The sequence below is a fragment of the Orcinus orca genome, chromosome 3 (assembly GCF_937001465.1).
Source record: "Orcinus orca chromosome 3, mOrcOrc1.1, whole genome shotgun sequence".
NCBI lineage: Eukaryota > Metazoa > Chordata > Mammalia > Artiodactyla > Delphinidae > Orcinus > Orcinus orca.
In genome coordinates this window covers 91,692,527-91,709,344 of record NC_064561.1, presented here as the reverse complement: position 1 = coordinate 91,709,344, position 16,818 = coordinate 91,692,527, and the positions used below count along the sequence as shown (strand labels likewise).

Below are 16,818 nucleotides of genomic sequence, written 5' to 3'. Positions count from 1 at the left end.
TTTCTTTCCTTTCTTTCCCATCCTATTTTTGTCAGTATCTTTTTTATAGAAAGTATACTTCCAATGTGTACTGATCATTTGCTAGTCTTTCACGTTCAAGAGTGGGAATTGGAAACTTTGTATGGAGAGAGGAGCTTAGTGTCTGGTGAAATTCACTATGGGTGGATAAGTGGAAAGCTGCATTTTTCATTAGAAAATGCTTGCTGTTAGTAATGAATGTCTTTTCACTGAAACTATTCTGTTTCTCCAGAGAGAAATATATTCTTTCTCTGTATTAGTAAGTTCTAATATAGGGTCAAGAACAGGGAGTGAAGAAAGTAAACTGGGAATGTTGTTGTTCAGCTTGGAAACTTGAATTTAATTACCACATTTTCAGCCCCAAACATCTTTCCTGACCTTAGCTGGGGCCTGGATCAAAATCTCCAGTGTTTCCTCAGTGAACAAACCTCTATCTCCTGTTAGTTGTCTAGCAATACCAGGCAGGGGCAAGCACCTGGGCATCTATTATGCCATATACTTAGACATCATAATTTCTCCTGTTTTCAGCTTTGGACTTTACCCACTCATTGCATGACATCTGGTTTCTCCAAGTTATGAACCTTCCATGGGTTCTATAATAATCTATGCCTTTTAATTTTGGGTATTTAGGCCATTTATATTTAATGTGGTTACAGATATGCTTGGGTAAATCTGTCCTCTGGCTACTTGTTTTCTATTTGTCCTATCTAGTCTCTGTTCCTTTTTTCCATTTCTGCCTCCTTTTGGATTGCTTATCTTTTTTTATTCTATCTTATATCCTTTATAAGATTATCACTTGTTACTCTTTGATGTATTATTTTAATGATTCTTTTAGGAGCTATAGCATACCTATACACTTAGGTATACTATAACTAAATTGTCACAGTTTTATCTTCCCCTGACACTGTATCACTTACTACAGTTGACCTTCAAGTGATAATGTACCACTTTACCTACAGTATTTTCACTTCTCCAACCTTGCCGTTTTACTTGTGCATATCGATCAGTAAGTACTTGGATGAATAATCAAGGAGACCTTTCTACAGATCTCTGGGTCTCTCTCTGTGCAGATGTTTCCTCTCTGGTTTTTCGCCCTATAAACTCATGGCTTCCCTGTATTCCCAACTCTGTCCTCAATTTGGGGAGACCTCTGGGCTCTGCTGATTTCCATACCTGAGCTACATTCTGAAATCTTTCTTGAGGCATTAAGCTGGGGCAATTTTATGACTCGCTTTGGCTGTTTACCATCTCTCAGGGATCATTGTTCTTCGTTTCTAGATTATCTATGTCTTGTTCACCATTGTTTCAAATATTTGTCTGGTTTTGTAGTTGTTTCAAGAAGCAGCATGAATTCGTCCTTTGTTGTTCCATCTTGGCTGGAAGCAGAATTCCCCATGCCCTTTTGTTTGTATAAAAATGTGTTATTTTTCATTCTCTGATTTCTCTTTTCTTTCTTTTTTTTTTCTTTTTTGTTATTGTGGGCTTATACCTTTTTTAAATTGCCTTACTATCATTTTAGCAATATTTCAGGAGAGAATGGTGGATTCAGGAGAGAGAATTGATGATAGATTGATCACATGCATTTGAATCTCCATAATAGTTTTCACTATATAACTGAGGCTGACATTTGAGATCAGAGCTGAAAATTAAGGTATTTTTGCTATTCATAGTATTAATAGTATGTTTAATGGAAAAGGATTAATAAACATAGTTTGTCAGCTGTAAGCTTCCATTGTTGAATATTTTTTACATGTGTAAAAATAACTTATAAGTTGCCTACAGGTCTTGGAACATAACATGACAAATCTGATTCATATTGATTGATGGGAAAGACTCATTTCTGTCCCTTTTTTGTACTTCTATATTTGTGATCCTGAAGGCCTAACATGTGGCCAAGGGCCAGTCAGTTTGAGAAAAAATGTTTCATATTGTCATATTAATTAATTCAATAAACACCAATTTCCTGCTCTATTCTTCTAAGTGAAGATAAAACAATGAGTAAGGCATAATCTTTGTGCTCAAATGCTTTATAATTTAGATTCTCGGGGCATGTTTGATAAGCAAAGTATACATTATATGTGTTATGACCCATGTTGACATTGACTGATGGCATGAGAGATATCTATAAGAGGCTCCCAGGATACAGAGAAAGGACCTATGGTCCAGGCTAGAGTACCATGCTAAAAATGCTATGTGGAGTCTGGAAAAGGGGAGTTATGAGCAGATTCTCAAAATCAGGGCTAGCAAGGTGGGGGAGGGTGGTTTTAGTCAGAAGGAAATGTACCTGTAGAGAAAGAGCTGGTGAAGAGGATGGCATAACTGCCAGCTATTACTGTGGCCAGAGCTCCTGTTACTTATGGAATGGTGCTGTGAGAGAGGCAGGAGTGATGGGCAGAGGCTGCTTCATTGAGCGGGAAGAATTCAGTAATGCTCTTGGAAAGATCACCCTTGTGAATTTAAACAAATATTATGGAAAGCTGCCATATTTGTGATTTAAGAAACAGTGGTATACCCACAGTCAAGAATGAATGAAGAAATGAATGGAAACTAAGAAAAGGAACGTTTTACTTCTTTTAAAATATTAAAGCTGATCTTACAATCTTTGTCTCTAAAACATGCAATGCTGTAAAACAGCAATAAGTCCTCTCCCTAAACGCTAAACTCCTTTTTTTAAAAAGCTTGCGATCATTAGGCATTCCTTACACTAATTTTAATCTTCTTTAATATATTTTAATTAAACAAGCATTCATATTCATTAGAATTTGAATTTTGCCATGTGAGTCATTTCTTCAAGTCTTTCCCAGAGTAGCTCCCCTTGTGGAGAACGTCGGAATTGTCTGAGTAAGTTTGTGACGTGAACTTAAACTGTAAGAAACGTTTTGAAAATTTTTAACCGTTTAAATTGTATATACTAATCGTTCGCAGTGGTGTGACTCTGGCATAAATTCAAAACCTGGAAGTGTTCTAAGTGAAAACGTCATCCTGTTGATAAGTCTAATATTTGTTTCTGAGTTGCCAAGAAAGAACCCTTTATTGTTCTAATAGTAGGTAATGTGGTCCTAATTACCTGCCTCTTCTTGACTAGTCATGACTAAGTATACCTGAATGTAACAAAAACATGAGTATGAAATGTTATTTTTCCATTCTGAGCCATTTTTCAGGTAGGTTAATTATTTATTAAGCAAAAAAGATAATTTACCATTGAACCCCAAGCCCTTAAATACCAACTCCTAGAAAGATATTTGTTTCTAATTAGGCCCTTCAATACAGCTTTACAGTATCTGACCCAATATAACATGCATAACATATAACAAATAATAACTGAATGATATAATGGCATAATACTTGAGAATGGTGAAGAGTTTAATGAGGATGGAAGCAATTTGTATTTAAATTGTATTTAAAACTTGTGTACTTATCAAATGTAGGTAACTAAAGGAGAGTCAGTGAATGCTTTTTATTGTAACTTTCAAAGTCATTTACTGCTCTAAACTTTGAAAACCAAATCAAAGTGCTTCAGGAAGAACAGATGAGAAAGACTTTCACACCCTTGCCAAAGTTGAGAAGATTTACCTGTGGGCACCAGCAGTGAAGGTGCCCCTTTAAAGACCTTTGTTTACAGTATGAAATCTCAAACTCCTCTTTGTAGTTGCTCTACCAAAGGAACACCATGTGCCTAGAGATGTGTTCTGGTCACTAGCGATGTAGCAATAACTTGAGGTTATCACTCAGACGTGGTCACATTTTCTAAGTGGGTAGTGATTGAGGACACTTTGTTGATATAGAAAGGGTGAAGAGTATAGTTTTTTCAGCCAGAAGGGTTGTCCATGTCTTAAAACATCAATGTAAAATGAGAAAATGAAAGTCAAGTGTTGAACACATAGTGAGGGCTCAACACATATTTCATATGCACCAGGGAATTAGATCCATTGGCTCTTATACGTATCAAATCTTTGTGTAAATCATGATTTGTTAAGAAGAAACTTTGTCTCACAATTAAGGGTTGAATAGGCCATGAAGCTTTTGCCTCCCCTCTCTCACATAGCCCACACCCACACCAGGGTAATGTATTCCCTGTTTCAGGCAACTGCTTGACGAGGACTATTCATAGAAAGCCCCAATACCATGAGTGGGTTATTCATCCAAAGCTTACTTCTAAGGGTCTTGTTTGAAATAAAAACCACATGGCCCCATGGAAGCCTCATCACACAGGCATAGCAGGCTCCCCGAGCAGTCCACAGAGCCTGGTAGCTCATATTGTAGCCGAACTACAGCATGGATCGTGTCACCCTAATCCTATGTGCATGTTATTTAACAGTTTCTCAGAGGAAATGCACTCATCTGGCTTCCTTAAAAGCTAGGAATTGATCTTGTTTTTAAATTATAGTTGATTTACAATGTTGTGTTAGTTTCAGGTGTACAGTGAAGTGATTCAGATAGATATATATTCTTTTCATATATATATATACACATATCTAGATTCTTTTTCAGATTCTTTTCCATTATAGGTTATTACAAGATATTGAATATAGTACCCTGTAGTATACAATAGGTCCTTGTTGTTTATTTATTTTATGTATATTAGTGTATATCTGTTAATCCCAAACTCTTAATTTACCCCTCCCCTTTGTTAACCATAAATTTGTTTTCTATGTCTGGTTTTTTTGTAAATAAGTTCATTTGTATCATTTTCTTAGATTCCACATATAAGTGATATCAGATGATATTTGTCTTCCTCTGTCTGACTTACTTCACTTAGTATGAGAATCTCTGGGTCCATCCATGTTGCTGAAAATGGCATTATTTCATTCTTTTTTTAAGGCTGAGTAATATGAGTACATCTTGACCTTCCTTTTGGCAATGACAGCCTCTCCACCCAGCCATCCTGAGAAGAGGGGACTCTGCATCTAAGTCATAGTGGCAGTTCCCTGGGGTAGAATGGTGGAGATTGCTGCCCTCCCATCACCAGAGAATCACAGGATGCCCCTCAGCAGGGCTGGCTGCCTGTGTGCGTGCCCTTCCATTTTCTTTTTGAAGATACGGTGATGCCGTCACTCTTCCTTACTCTGGGGTTCCACTCACTCCAGGCAGAGGTTTCTCTTTCCCTAGACCAAAGTAGCAAAAAATACCATTTCTTAGTTCTCTCTTCCTTGTTAGAAAACAAAGGTACCAAAGTGTTAAGCATAGGCCTTTCTGTATCCAAAGACGGAGGCAAGATGCACAGTCTCCCCTTCAGAGGTATGATACTGCAGAGGAAAGCTTATACTCTATAAACTTCCTGCACTTTGGGCTATAGATGCAGAAGCCTTGGAATGATATGAAGAACAGAAAAAAAAAGAGGGAGAGAATGCACTGGCCCAATGTAGGTTGTATATGGGATCAATCCTGGGGCTCGGGTCATGGGGCAGCCTCCTTGCCTCCACAGCTCTGGCTACACAGACATATCGTCGAGCTGAAAGGCAGGACTGAGTGAGTGCAAGCTAGGGGATTATCAGCATGCTTTGGAGAGCAAGAAATAAGGAAGGGAAAGCCATCCCCAGTGGTATCTGAGAGCTGGGAAGAAAGGGTGGTCCTTACAGAAGTTGGATGAAGAGCAAGGAATGTCTCTAGTGACCAGAGAGAGTCTGGGGTGTGACTGCCATGGAGGAGGGCTACTCTGCCCCATGACTACACAGAGCATGCATCCAGGGCAAGTTTCTCTAAAGTAACAACTTGCATGGCCTCACAGTTGTATGCATGGTGGATAATAGTGCCCCACGATGGGCCAGGGTTACTGTTTAACATTGATAATTCAAGCAAAATTTTATATCTGTTTCTGATATAAAAATCCTTCTTCTCATTAGAAAAATTTGACACCTCATAGAATAATGAGGATAAACTGCATCCCTCTCCCTCTTTTTGACTATAAACTCTTTGTGTGTATCTGGTGAGGTAATAACTTATATTAAGCTCCAGTTCTGGGCATGGATTATGCAATCAAAGGTACATTTCCCATCTTCAAGGAGGATGGCTAGTACAGGACCTCCAGGTAGACAGTTACAATGTAGTCCTGTGATGGAGGAATATATGGGATACTGAGGGAGCCCCAGAAATGGGCTGGGAGGAGCGTAGATAGAAGAGGCTCCCACCTGAACTTATTTTGAAAGATGACTAGGAGTTGGCCCAATAAGAAAGAAAGGTAGCAAAGGGAACACCGTGGCTCCTTTTGGTACAAAGGTGAGGAGGGAGATCGGGGCACTGCATATTGTTCCACAAGTTGGGCACATCAGTGGGCATCAAGGAAGGATGAGATGTGAGCAAGGCCAAAGCAGGATTCAAAGATAAATGTGCGTTAATCAACTTAAACCAGTGAGAAAAGCAATTTTCATATTTTACAGTTTCTCTTTCAGATTATTTTTAAAGTTGAGAAATTCTGATGTCTTTCAGATTGCTTAGGTAGAACTCCAATTTTACTTATAATAATGAGCTTTGAAAACCTCTAAATAGAGCATTTTATAGACGCTATTAGTAAATTCACTGTATTGAATCAAACTGCCCTTGGAAGCCCTACTCTAGATTAATTATGAAGGACTGGCTTTGTTTGCTATTTTTCAGGTACCATGATCAACAGGATGTTACTAGCAACTTCCTTGGAGCAATGTGGTTGATATCAATAACTTTTCTCTCCATTGGTTATGGTGACATGGTACCTAACACATACTGTGGGAAAGGAGTCTGTTTGCTCACTGGAATTATGGTAAGTGTCTTTTCACTTTCTGTCTCTTTGATGAACACTCAAGAAAGTACTTTAGACCATTCCATCCATGTGCATAAGTCATAGTATGCTACTTCAATTTCCAAACATTAGGAAGGCAGCATAAATAAATCAGTTCTCTGTTCAGAGAGAACACCAACAGTTCTCATCCTAATTCTCTTCATTGTGAAGCTCCATTGAGGACAGAGTGCTGCTAGAATGCTCTTTGTGGGCTATGTGCTAATTTGATGAGCAAATCTGATCTTAGAGCTTCAGCTTCAAGGTCAGAAGTTCTTTGTTTAAGTCTGAGTTCTGCCATTTCCTATTAGCCATGTGAACTTGAGTGAAATCCTCTTCTCTGAAATGTACTTCTCTCATCTGTAAAATGTGGACCGTAATAACTATCTTGCAATGTGTTGAACGGTTGAAGAATTACATTTTTTTTCCAATTATATAATTAGATAATATTTATCATTTTAACAAATACTTGTTGAGTGCCGATTATGGCGCTGGCCTAGCAACTGAGAATATAGCAGGAAAGGGATGAACTGTCTCTGTCCTGCCTTCATGGAGCTTACAGGGGAATGCCTACTTTTTAAAATAATTAACAAATCATTGTTATTTACATTTGTGACAAGTATGTGAGGAAGTAAGATTTCTGATCAGATTCGGGGGGACTGAGGGAGAAGAATGGGATCTACTAAGAGAAATAAATTCCTGGAAAGTTGACTTTTAAACCGAGGTGGGAAGGGTAGGTAGCCAGGCAAAGTGGGGGGAAGGAAGGGCATTCCAGGAAGAGGAAATAGTTTATTTGAAGAGAGTGAGGCAAGGAGGAGCTTGGTACGTTGATGTAAGGCCACCAGGCCAGGAGTGTACAGAGTAAAGAGGAAAAGTGGCATGAGGCTGGGGGTGGGAGGCCAGATTTTGGGGATCTCTTGAGTGAGGTTTGCTGCCTGTGGTGATGTGTCACTCTTCTGGGGCACCTAGCAGGCTCAGACATGTTCCTTGCCCCTTACACACTATGATGTGGCCAGGGTTGGTGTGTACCGTTTGTTTTAGATGTCTGAAAATGAAAGGCTAGCAAATTGTCTGAAATTTATTATTATGTGGTGTGAACTTTGAAATGTCTAAGCCAGATGCACCACTTTTAGTGACCTAGGTTCTTATCTTCTTTTTATCATTGGATTACAGCAAAGAGCATTATCCTGATACTTGTTTGGTTCCTGCCTACAGAAGGATGTGAACTAGTACTGGAAGCTCCTTAGTCAGGAAATTCCCAGAATGTCTGAAGTTAGGCATCTCTGCCCAACGCCTTCATTGTGTCCACCCACAAGTTGGCAGGAGAGGAACAGGCTCCCCATGCGAGGGCCTTTGAATGGTAGCCAGGGCAGCGTGTACCCTTGTAGCAGCTGCCTAGGAAGATTGTTCCAAGAGTCAGAACTAGCTGGAAGGACTGAGTGCCCATGACATACATAGAGTGGGAACATTCTTCTCCCACTTAGTAGCACTGAATAGCTAGATGTGAAAATAAAACCTGGGGGCTAATTTTAAGGTTACAGTAGTAACAAGATGACCATTCGTGGAAAATATAATTTGGGGTCATAATGTAACATTGTTTGCTTGTAAAAGAAAAGTACAGTTTTGTGAATTTTAGTGATTTTTTTTCATTAAAATTGGTATGGTCCTTTATGTTTACTCTTGGATCACTTCCTTTTTCCTCAAAAGATAGCATTTTATTATATAGTATAATGCTTTGGGAAATAAAATTTGCATGGATGTATTTTTGGAGGGCCCATAACAAGCCCACAAGGGACATGAATGATGCTATTTATAAACACAGAACTGGTAATTGCAGAGTCTTTCCCCTTATGCTTCTTAGAAACAATTTCCTTGGTTTTGCTTTTTGGCAAGATACCTCCCTTTTATTCTTGAATCAGGTATGACTCAGGGTTTATGCAAACCTCTTCATTTGCCACGGATCAGAGCCAAGTTTGAGGTTAACCTTGCCTGGATCTTATAATACTTTTATCTTTCCTTGATTTTTTTCTCTGTCCCTAATGTCTCAAGAACAGCTCCTGCAAAATCTCATCTGATGGCACAAATTTTATATTTAGTTCATTGAACTACTTCCTTGCTTAGATGTCACTGGTGATCCTAGTTTATTTTTAGAAAATATTTTATAAGCCACTTTTAATCTATATGGACACAAAAATGTTATATGCAGTGAAATTTACAGTGACTTCACTGCTGTCCTCTAAGCTCATGGTGAAAACAGTCCCTCTGTCCTTAAGCTGAGGAGCTCCATTCCATCTCCCTCTTCAGGAACAGACATTTCTTAATTGACCCAATCAAAAATTGTTTACTTGCATATAGAGAAATTGAGTGCTCTTTGACTAGCCTAATTGAAATACTGTGTAGAGTTGCATTGTCTCTATCCATCGGCCAAATAAATTCCCACAGAGTCAGGCCACAGAGCAGTCTTCTGGGGGTGAGCTTCTGGGAATTGGTTATATCCCATGTAAATTTCCTGGGGATGAAGAGCCTATGTATTGCAGTTACCTAGAAATTATTACAGAGTGGCTGACAAATATAGTTTCCTAAGACATAAATTTTTTTCAGAGTCTATAGAAAAGGTTAGTTTCCTTTAGATGAACTGTGTTTCTCTTTGTGAGACAACTTTTTTTTTTTTTTTTTGCGTTTGATATCAGGAAGTTTAAATACCAGTTTGTTACTTTGGGATTGTCTAAGCTAGATATGACTTTTTAAAAAAATTTCAGGCTTTTTTTTTTCTTTTTCCTTTTTTTTTTCTTTCTTTTTCCAGCCTATTCTCCCCGGGACTTTTGCAATGCATGTTTAGGTAAAATACATATTGTCACATTTCTCATGAGTCATCTCTCTGGCCTTTAATAAATTGTGAAAAAGAAATGCAATTCACAATACTCCTGGGAGAGCACAGGGTCATCCCTGAATCATCTTGTGTATTGTCTCTGAAGTACTATGATTCTTTGTGTTCTTTTATATTTCAATTTTCTTGTTCTTGTGTTTAGGAAATTTTGATAGAATTTATACCTTTATGTGTTTTTTTTTCACTTTGAAGTAAAATACAGTTGATCTGAATGCTAATACCTACAAAGCTTTCCTATTTCAAAAATGTAGACATAAAGAAATTAGCACTGCATTATTTCTTCATAAAGCTAATGAATTATTTCATAGGATCATCTTAGATGTTCACATTTCATTGGTAAAAACTCAAAATGTAATTTAAAATTTTTAAATAGCTTAATTTATGTCATGAGTTATATTTTTGGGAGCCAAGGACATTAAGATTTAGGACATTTCAGCCACGGTCTTGGCAGAAATATAGTTAAACCATGAGGAGAGAGAGTTTTCCAGAATATTTCTAAGAGAGAAACAAATGGTCTTATCAAAAAATAACTTCTCCTTGCCTGAAATGTAAATTGTAAATCCAAGACAATCATGCAAAGCTTTTTAAATGAGTTTTAGGTTGTGTTTACAATGCTATACATAGATGATTATGAAAATACTAAAACAAGTGGACTTCATATACTGAAATGCCTGAACAAGAATTCCATTGTGATAGATCAAACAAGTCAAGTAGAAATTTTTCTTTTACCAAGACCTAACTAATATTAGAGCTTAAGAGACAAAGATCTCTTCCTTTCCCCTGGGTATTATTTTAAAAACCTAAGATCATAGGATTGCCTAATAGACAAGGTCCCTCATTACCCTTCAAGAGAAAACTATTATGGTTGCAATTACTTACTTTTTCCTTATTCTTCTATCCTTCCTCTTTTTTAAAAAATGTTATTGAAATATAGTTGTTTTACAACGTTGTATTAATTTCTTCTGTACAGCACAGTGACTCAGTTATACATAATATATATTCTTTTTCATATTCTTTTTCCTTTATGGTTTGTCACAGGATATTGAATATAGTATAGTTCCCTATGTTATACAGTAGAATCTTGTTGTTTACCGATCCTATATATAATAGTTTGCCTCTACTAATCCCAAACTCCCAATTCTTCCCTCCCCTATCCCACCCGCCTTGGCAACCAAAAGTTCGTTCTCTATGTCTGTGAGTCGGTTTTTGTTTTATAGATATGTTGATTTGTGTAGTATCTTAGATTCCACATGTGATATCATATGGTACTTGTCTTTTTCTTTCTGACTCACTTTGCTTGGTATGATAATCTCTAGGTCCATCCATGTTGCTGCAAATGGCATTATTTCATTCTTCTTTATGGCTTAGTAGTATTCCATTGTGTGTGTGTGTGTGTGTGTGTGTGTGTGTGTATTTTATATATATATATATATATATATATATATATATATATATATATACACACCACATCTTCTTTATCCATTCATCTGTTGATGGACATTTAGGTTGTTTCCATGTCTTTGCTATTGTAAATAGTGCTGCTATGAACCTAGGGGTACTTGTATCTTTTTGAATTATAGTTTTGTCTGGTTATATGCCCAGGAGTGGGATTGCTGGATCATATGGCAACTCTACTTTTAGTTTTCTGAGGAACTTCCATACTGTTTTCTATAGTGGCTGCACCAACTTACATTCCCACCAACAATGTAGGAGGGTTCCCTTTTCTCCAAACCCTCTGCAGCATTTGTTATTTGTAGACTTTTTAATAATGGCCATTCTGACCGGTGTGAGGTGGTACCTCATTGTAGCTTTGATTTGCATTTCTCTAATAATTAGTGATGTTGAGCATCTTTTTCATGTGCCTATTGGCCATCTGTATGTCTTCTTTGGAGAAATGTCTATTTAGGTCTTCTGCCCATTTTTTGATTGGGTTGTTTGGTTTTTTTTGGAGATTAAGCCCTTGTTGGTGACATCATTTTCAAATATTTTCTCCCATTTCGTAGGTTTTTTCATTTTGTTTATAGTTTCCTTTGCTGTGCAATGGCTTGTAAGTTTGATTAGGTCCATTTGCTTATTTTTGTTTTTATGTCTTTTGCCTTGGAAGGCTGACCCAAGAAAACATTGGTACAATTTATGTCAGAGAATGTTTTGCCTATGTTCTCTTCTAGGAGTTTTATGGTATCTTGTCTTATATTTTAGGTCTTTGAGCCATTTTGAGTTTATTTTTGTGTACGGTGTGAGCGTGAGTCCTAACTTCATTGATTTACATGGGGCTGTCCAACTTTCACAACACCACTTGCTGAAGAGACTGTCTTTTCTCCATTGTATATTCTTGCCTCCTTTGTTGAAGAGTAATCACTTATAGGTGTGCAGGTTTATTTCTGGGCTCTCTATTATGTTCCATTTATCTGTATGTCTGTTTCTGTGCCAATACCTTGCTGTTTTGATTACTATAGCCTTGTAGTTTCATCTTAAGTCTGGGAGGTTTATGCTTCCAGCTTTGTTCTTTTTCCTTGGGATTGCTTTGGCAATTCTGGGTCTTTTATGGTTCCATATTAATTTTAGAATTATTTGCTCTATTTCTGTGAAAAATGTCATGGGTAATTTAATAGGGATCACATTGAATCTGTAGATTGCTTTGGGTAGTATGCTCATTTTAATAGTATTAATTCTTTCAATCCAAGAGCATGGGATAGCTTTCCATTTCTTTGAATCATCTTTAATTTCCTGTATTAATGCTGTTAGTTCTCAGCATATAAGTCTTTCATGTCCTTGGTGAGATTTATTCCTAAGTATTTTTTTTTGGTGCAGTTTTAAAAGGGATTGCTAGTTTGCATTCCCTTTCTTATATTTCATTATTAGTGTAAAGAAATACAACCAATTTCTGTATGTTAATGTTGTATCCTGCTACCTTGCTGAATTAGTTTATCAGTTTTAGTAGTTTTTGTGTGGAGTCTTCAGGGTTTTCTATAGATATTATCATGTTATCTGCATAATGACAATTTTACCTCTTCCCTACGAAACTGAATAACTTTTATTTCTTTTTCTTGTCTGATTGCTGTGGCTAGGACTTCCACTACAGTGTTGAAGAGAAGTGGTGAGAGTGGGTATCCTTGTCTTGTTACAGATTTTAGCAGGAAGGCTTTCATCTTTTCACCATTGTGTATTATACTGCCTGTGGGTTTGTCATAAATAACTTTTATGTTGAGATATGTTCCCTCTATACCCACTTTCATAAGGGTTTTTATCATGAATAGATGCTGAATTTTATCAAATGTTTTTTTCTGCATTTGTTGAGATGATCATGTGGTTTTTGTCTTTTCTTTTGTTGATGTGGTGTATCACATTGATCGATTTGTGTGTGTTGAACCATCCTTGTGAACCTGGGATGAATCCCACTTGGTCGTGGTGTATAACATTTCTTATGTGCTGTTGGATTCACTTTGCTAATATTTTGTTCAGAATTGTTGCATCTATATTCATCAAAGATATTGGCCTGTAATTTTCTTTGTTATTAGTGTTTTTGTCTGGTTTTGGTGTCAGGGTGATCGTGGCTTCATAGAATGTCTTTGGGAGTATTCCTTCATCTTCAGTCTTTTGGAAGAGTTTGAGAGGAATCAGTATAAGTTTTTCTTTGTATGTTTGGTAGAATTTCCCAGTGAAACCATCTGGTCCTGAACTTTTGTTTGTAGTGAGTTTTTTAATTACTAATTCGATTTCATTTCTAGTGATTGGTCTGTTCAAGTTATCTATTTCTTCTTGATTCAGTTTTGGTGGGCTGTATGTTTCTAGAAAGTTGTTCATTTTTTTGAAGTTGTCAAATTTGTTGGCATATAATTGTTCATAGTATTCTCATTTTTTTTGTATTTCTACTGTATCTGTTGTGATTTCTCCTCTTTGATTTCTTATTTTATTTATTTATTTGGGTCATCTCTCTTTCTTCATGGTGAGCCTAGCCAGAGGTTTGTAAATTTTCTTACCGTTTCAAAGAACGAGCTCTTGGTTTTATTAATTTCTTCTATTGTTTTTAAATCTCTGTTTTATTTACTTCTTCGCTGATCTTTATTATCTCCTTCCTTCTGCTGACTTTAGGTTTTGTTTATCATTCATTTTATAATTCTTTTAGACGGGTTAGATTGTTTGAGATTTTTCTTGTTTCTTAAGGAAGGCCTGTATTACTATGAACTTCCCTCTAAGAACTGCCTTTGCTGCATGCCATGGATTTTGTATGGTTGTGTTTTCATTGTCATTTGCCTCAAGGTATTTTTTAATTTCTTCTTTGATTTCATCATTGACCCATTGGTTTTAGAGTAGCATGTTGTTTAGTCTCCATGTAATTGTTTTTTTTTCTCGTTTCTTTTCTGTGGTTGATTTCTAGTTTCATGCCATTATCGTCAGAAAAGATGCTTGAAGTCATTTCTGTACTCTTCAATTTGCTGAGGCTTGTTTTGTGCCCAAGTATGTGGTCAATCCTAGAGAATGTTCCATGTGCACTTGTAAAGAATGTGTATTCTGCTTTTTTTGGATGTAATGTCCTAATTAAGTCTAACTGTTATGTTGTATCATTTAAGATCTCTGTTGCCTTATTGACTTTCTCTGTTGAAGATCTATCTTTTGATGTGAGTGGAGTGTTAAAGTCTCCTGCTATTATTGTATTCCTGTCAATTTCTCCCTTTATGTCTGTTAGTATTTGTTTTATGTATTCGAGTGTACGTATATTGGGTGCATATATATTGACAAGTGTAATATTCTCTCCTTGTATTGATCTTTTTATCATTATATAGTGTCCTTCTTTATCTTTCTTTATAGCCTTTGTTTTGAAGTCTATTTTGTCTGATATAAGCATTGTGCTCCCCCCCACTTTCTTGTCCTTTCCATTTGCATGAAATATCTTTTTCCATCCCCTCACTTTTAATTTATCTGTGCTTTGCCCTAAAGTGTGTCTCTTGTAGGCAGCATATTGTAGGATCTTGTTTTTTTATCCAGTCTACCACTCTGTGTCTTTTGATTGGAGCATTTAGTCCATTGACATTTAAGGTAATTATTGATAGATATGTATTTATTGCCATTTTAACCTTGTTTTTCCATTGATTTTGTATTTCTTCTTTGTCCCTTTCTTTTTCTTTTTGTTTTTCCTTTTGTAGTTTAATGATTTTCTTTTGTATTATGCTTATGTTCTCTTCTTTTTGGTTTTTGTGACTCTATTGTATGTTTTTGATTTGTGGTTGCTGTGTTTGTTAAGTATGATAACCCCTTCCTATATCTACTTGCATTATACTGGTAGTCATATAGCCTCAAACACATTCTAGAAAAAAAAAATCTACATTTTCTTATTCTTTTCCCCCACATTTTATGATTTTGATGTCCTATTTTGGATCTTCATTTTCATCCTTTTTCTGTTCATTGTGGTTATTGCTTTCACAGAATTTTTTTGATTTTTTTATCTGTGTACTGTCTTATTTAAATGATTTACTTTCCAATTGTGATTTTCTCTTTTCTACAGATTCTTGCTACTTTTCTATTTAGAGAAGACCTTTCCATATTTTCTTTAGGGTAGGTTTAGTATTGCTGTATTCTTTTAGTTTTTTTTTTTTTTTTTTTTTTTGCTGTACGCGGGCCTCTCACTGCTGTGGCCTCCCCCCCTGCGGAGCACAGGCCCGGGACGCACAGGCTCAGCGGCCATGGCTCACGGGCCCAGCCGCTCCGCGGCATGTGGGATCTTCCCGGACCGGGGCACGAACCCGTGTCCCCTGCATCGGCAGGCAGACTCTCAACCACTGCGCCACCAGGGAAGCCCTTCTTTTAGTTTTTACTTGTCTAAAAAATTCTTTATTTCTCTGTCTATTCTAAATGATAATCTTGCTGGGTAGAGTATCCTAGGTTGCAGATTTTTCCCTTTTAGGACTTTGAATATATCTTGTTACTCCCTTCTGGCCTGCATCATTTTTGTAGAGAAATCCGCTAATAGCCTTATGGGGGGTTACCTTGCAATTAATTATTTGTTTTTCTCTTGCTGCCTTTAGAATCCTCTTTAACTTTTGCCATTTTTATTATAATATGTCTTGGTGTAGGTCTATTTGGATTTATCTTGTTCAGGACCCTCTGTGCTTCCTGTATCTGGATATCTGTTTCCTTCTTTAGTTTTGGGAAGTTTTCAGCCATAATTTCTTCAAATACATTTTCAATTCTCTATTCTCTTTCTGGGATCTCTATTATGTGTAGATTGGCATGCTTTATGTTATCCCATAGGTCTCCTATACTGCTTTCTTTCTGTTTTCATTTGGGTTTCTGTCTGCTGTCCTGATTGGGTGATTTCCATTATTCTATCTTCTAGATCACTAATTTGTTCTTCTGCGTTATGCATTCTGCTATTCATAGCCTTTAGTTCAGCTTTTGTTTCTTCAAATGAATTCTCTAATTTTTCTTGGCTCCTCCTTGTAGTTTCTAGTTCCTTTTTACAGTAATCTGCATTTCTGTCAATAGCCTTTCTTAATTCCTTCAGATTTTTCATTATCTCCTTTTCGAACTCGATTACTATTAGACTGAAGAGAGCTGTTTCATTGTTTGTTCTTTCAGGGGAATTATCTCGACCTTTTAATTGGGAGTGGTTTCTCTGCTTTTATTTTACTTATATTTCTGTTGCTCTATGAGTTTAGGAAGAACAATTATCTACTGTGGTCTTGGAGGACTATTTTTATGTGGGAACGTCCCTGTGTAGCCTGCATGTCAACTCATTAATATTTTTCGGTGTGAAGGCCGTTTTTAGTATGGATGACTGCCACCTCTTTCCTGAGTGTACTCTGGCCGTTATCCCCTTGATAGGAGGTGTGACTGACGTTGTGGTGACCAGAGCCTGCACTGGATATTGAGCAGGGCCTCCTCTTTGCTCTGTGGCTGTCACTGACCTGTCCAGGGCAGAGTCTGCTCCCTAGTTGTTGGAGTAGAAGCCCCCAGCTCCATTTCTGAGCTGCATTTCTGATATGCAGGGTGAGGTAGGCGGGATTGGAGTGCTCCCACGGGGAGAGAAGCCACCGAGTATTCCTCCACTGGGCCTGTTCACCTGTGAGCGTACTCTGCTATGTCACTTTCATCCATTGAGCAGGCTCACAAAGCACACCGTTGTTAGCACTGCCCTTGGCCCCTCTGTAACCATGGGTATGCT

At 37.2% G+C, this 16,818-nt stretch overlaps 1 protein-coding gene across 3 annotated transcripts in view; it reads left to right on the top strand.

Annotated features, from left to right (window-relative positions):
• Positions 1-16,818, top strand: part of KCNN2 (potassium calcium-activated channel subfamily N member 2) — a 181,592-nt gene that overhangs the window by 129,558 nt on the left and 35,216 nt on the right. For all 3 annotated transcript variants that reach the window (XM_004267462.4, XM_049707490.1, XM_033423786.2), the window contains exon 4: positions 6,613-6,754. In XM_004267462.4, the coding sequence (XP_004267510.4) occupies positions 6,613-6,754 (142 nt within the window). The remainder of the gene's footprint in view (positions 1-6,612; positions 6,755-16,818) is intronic.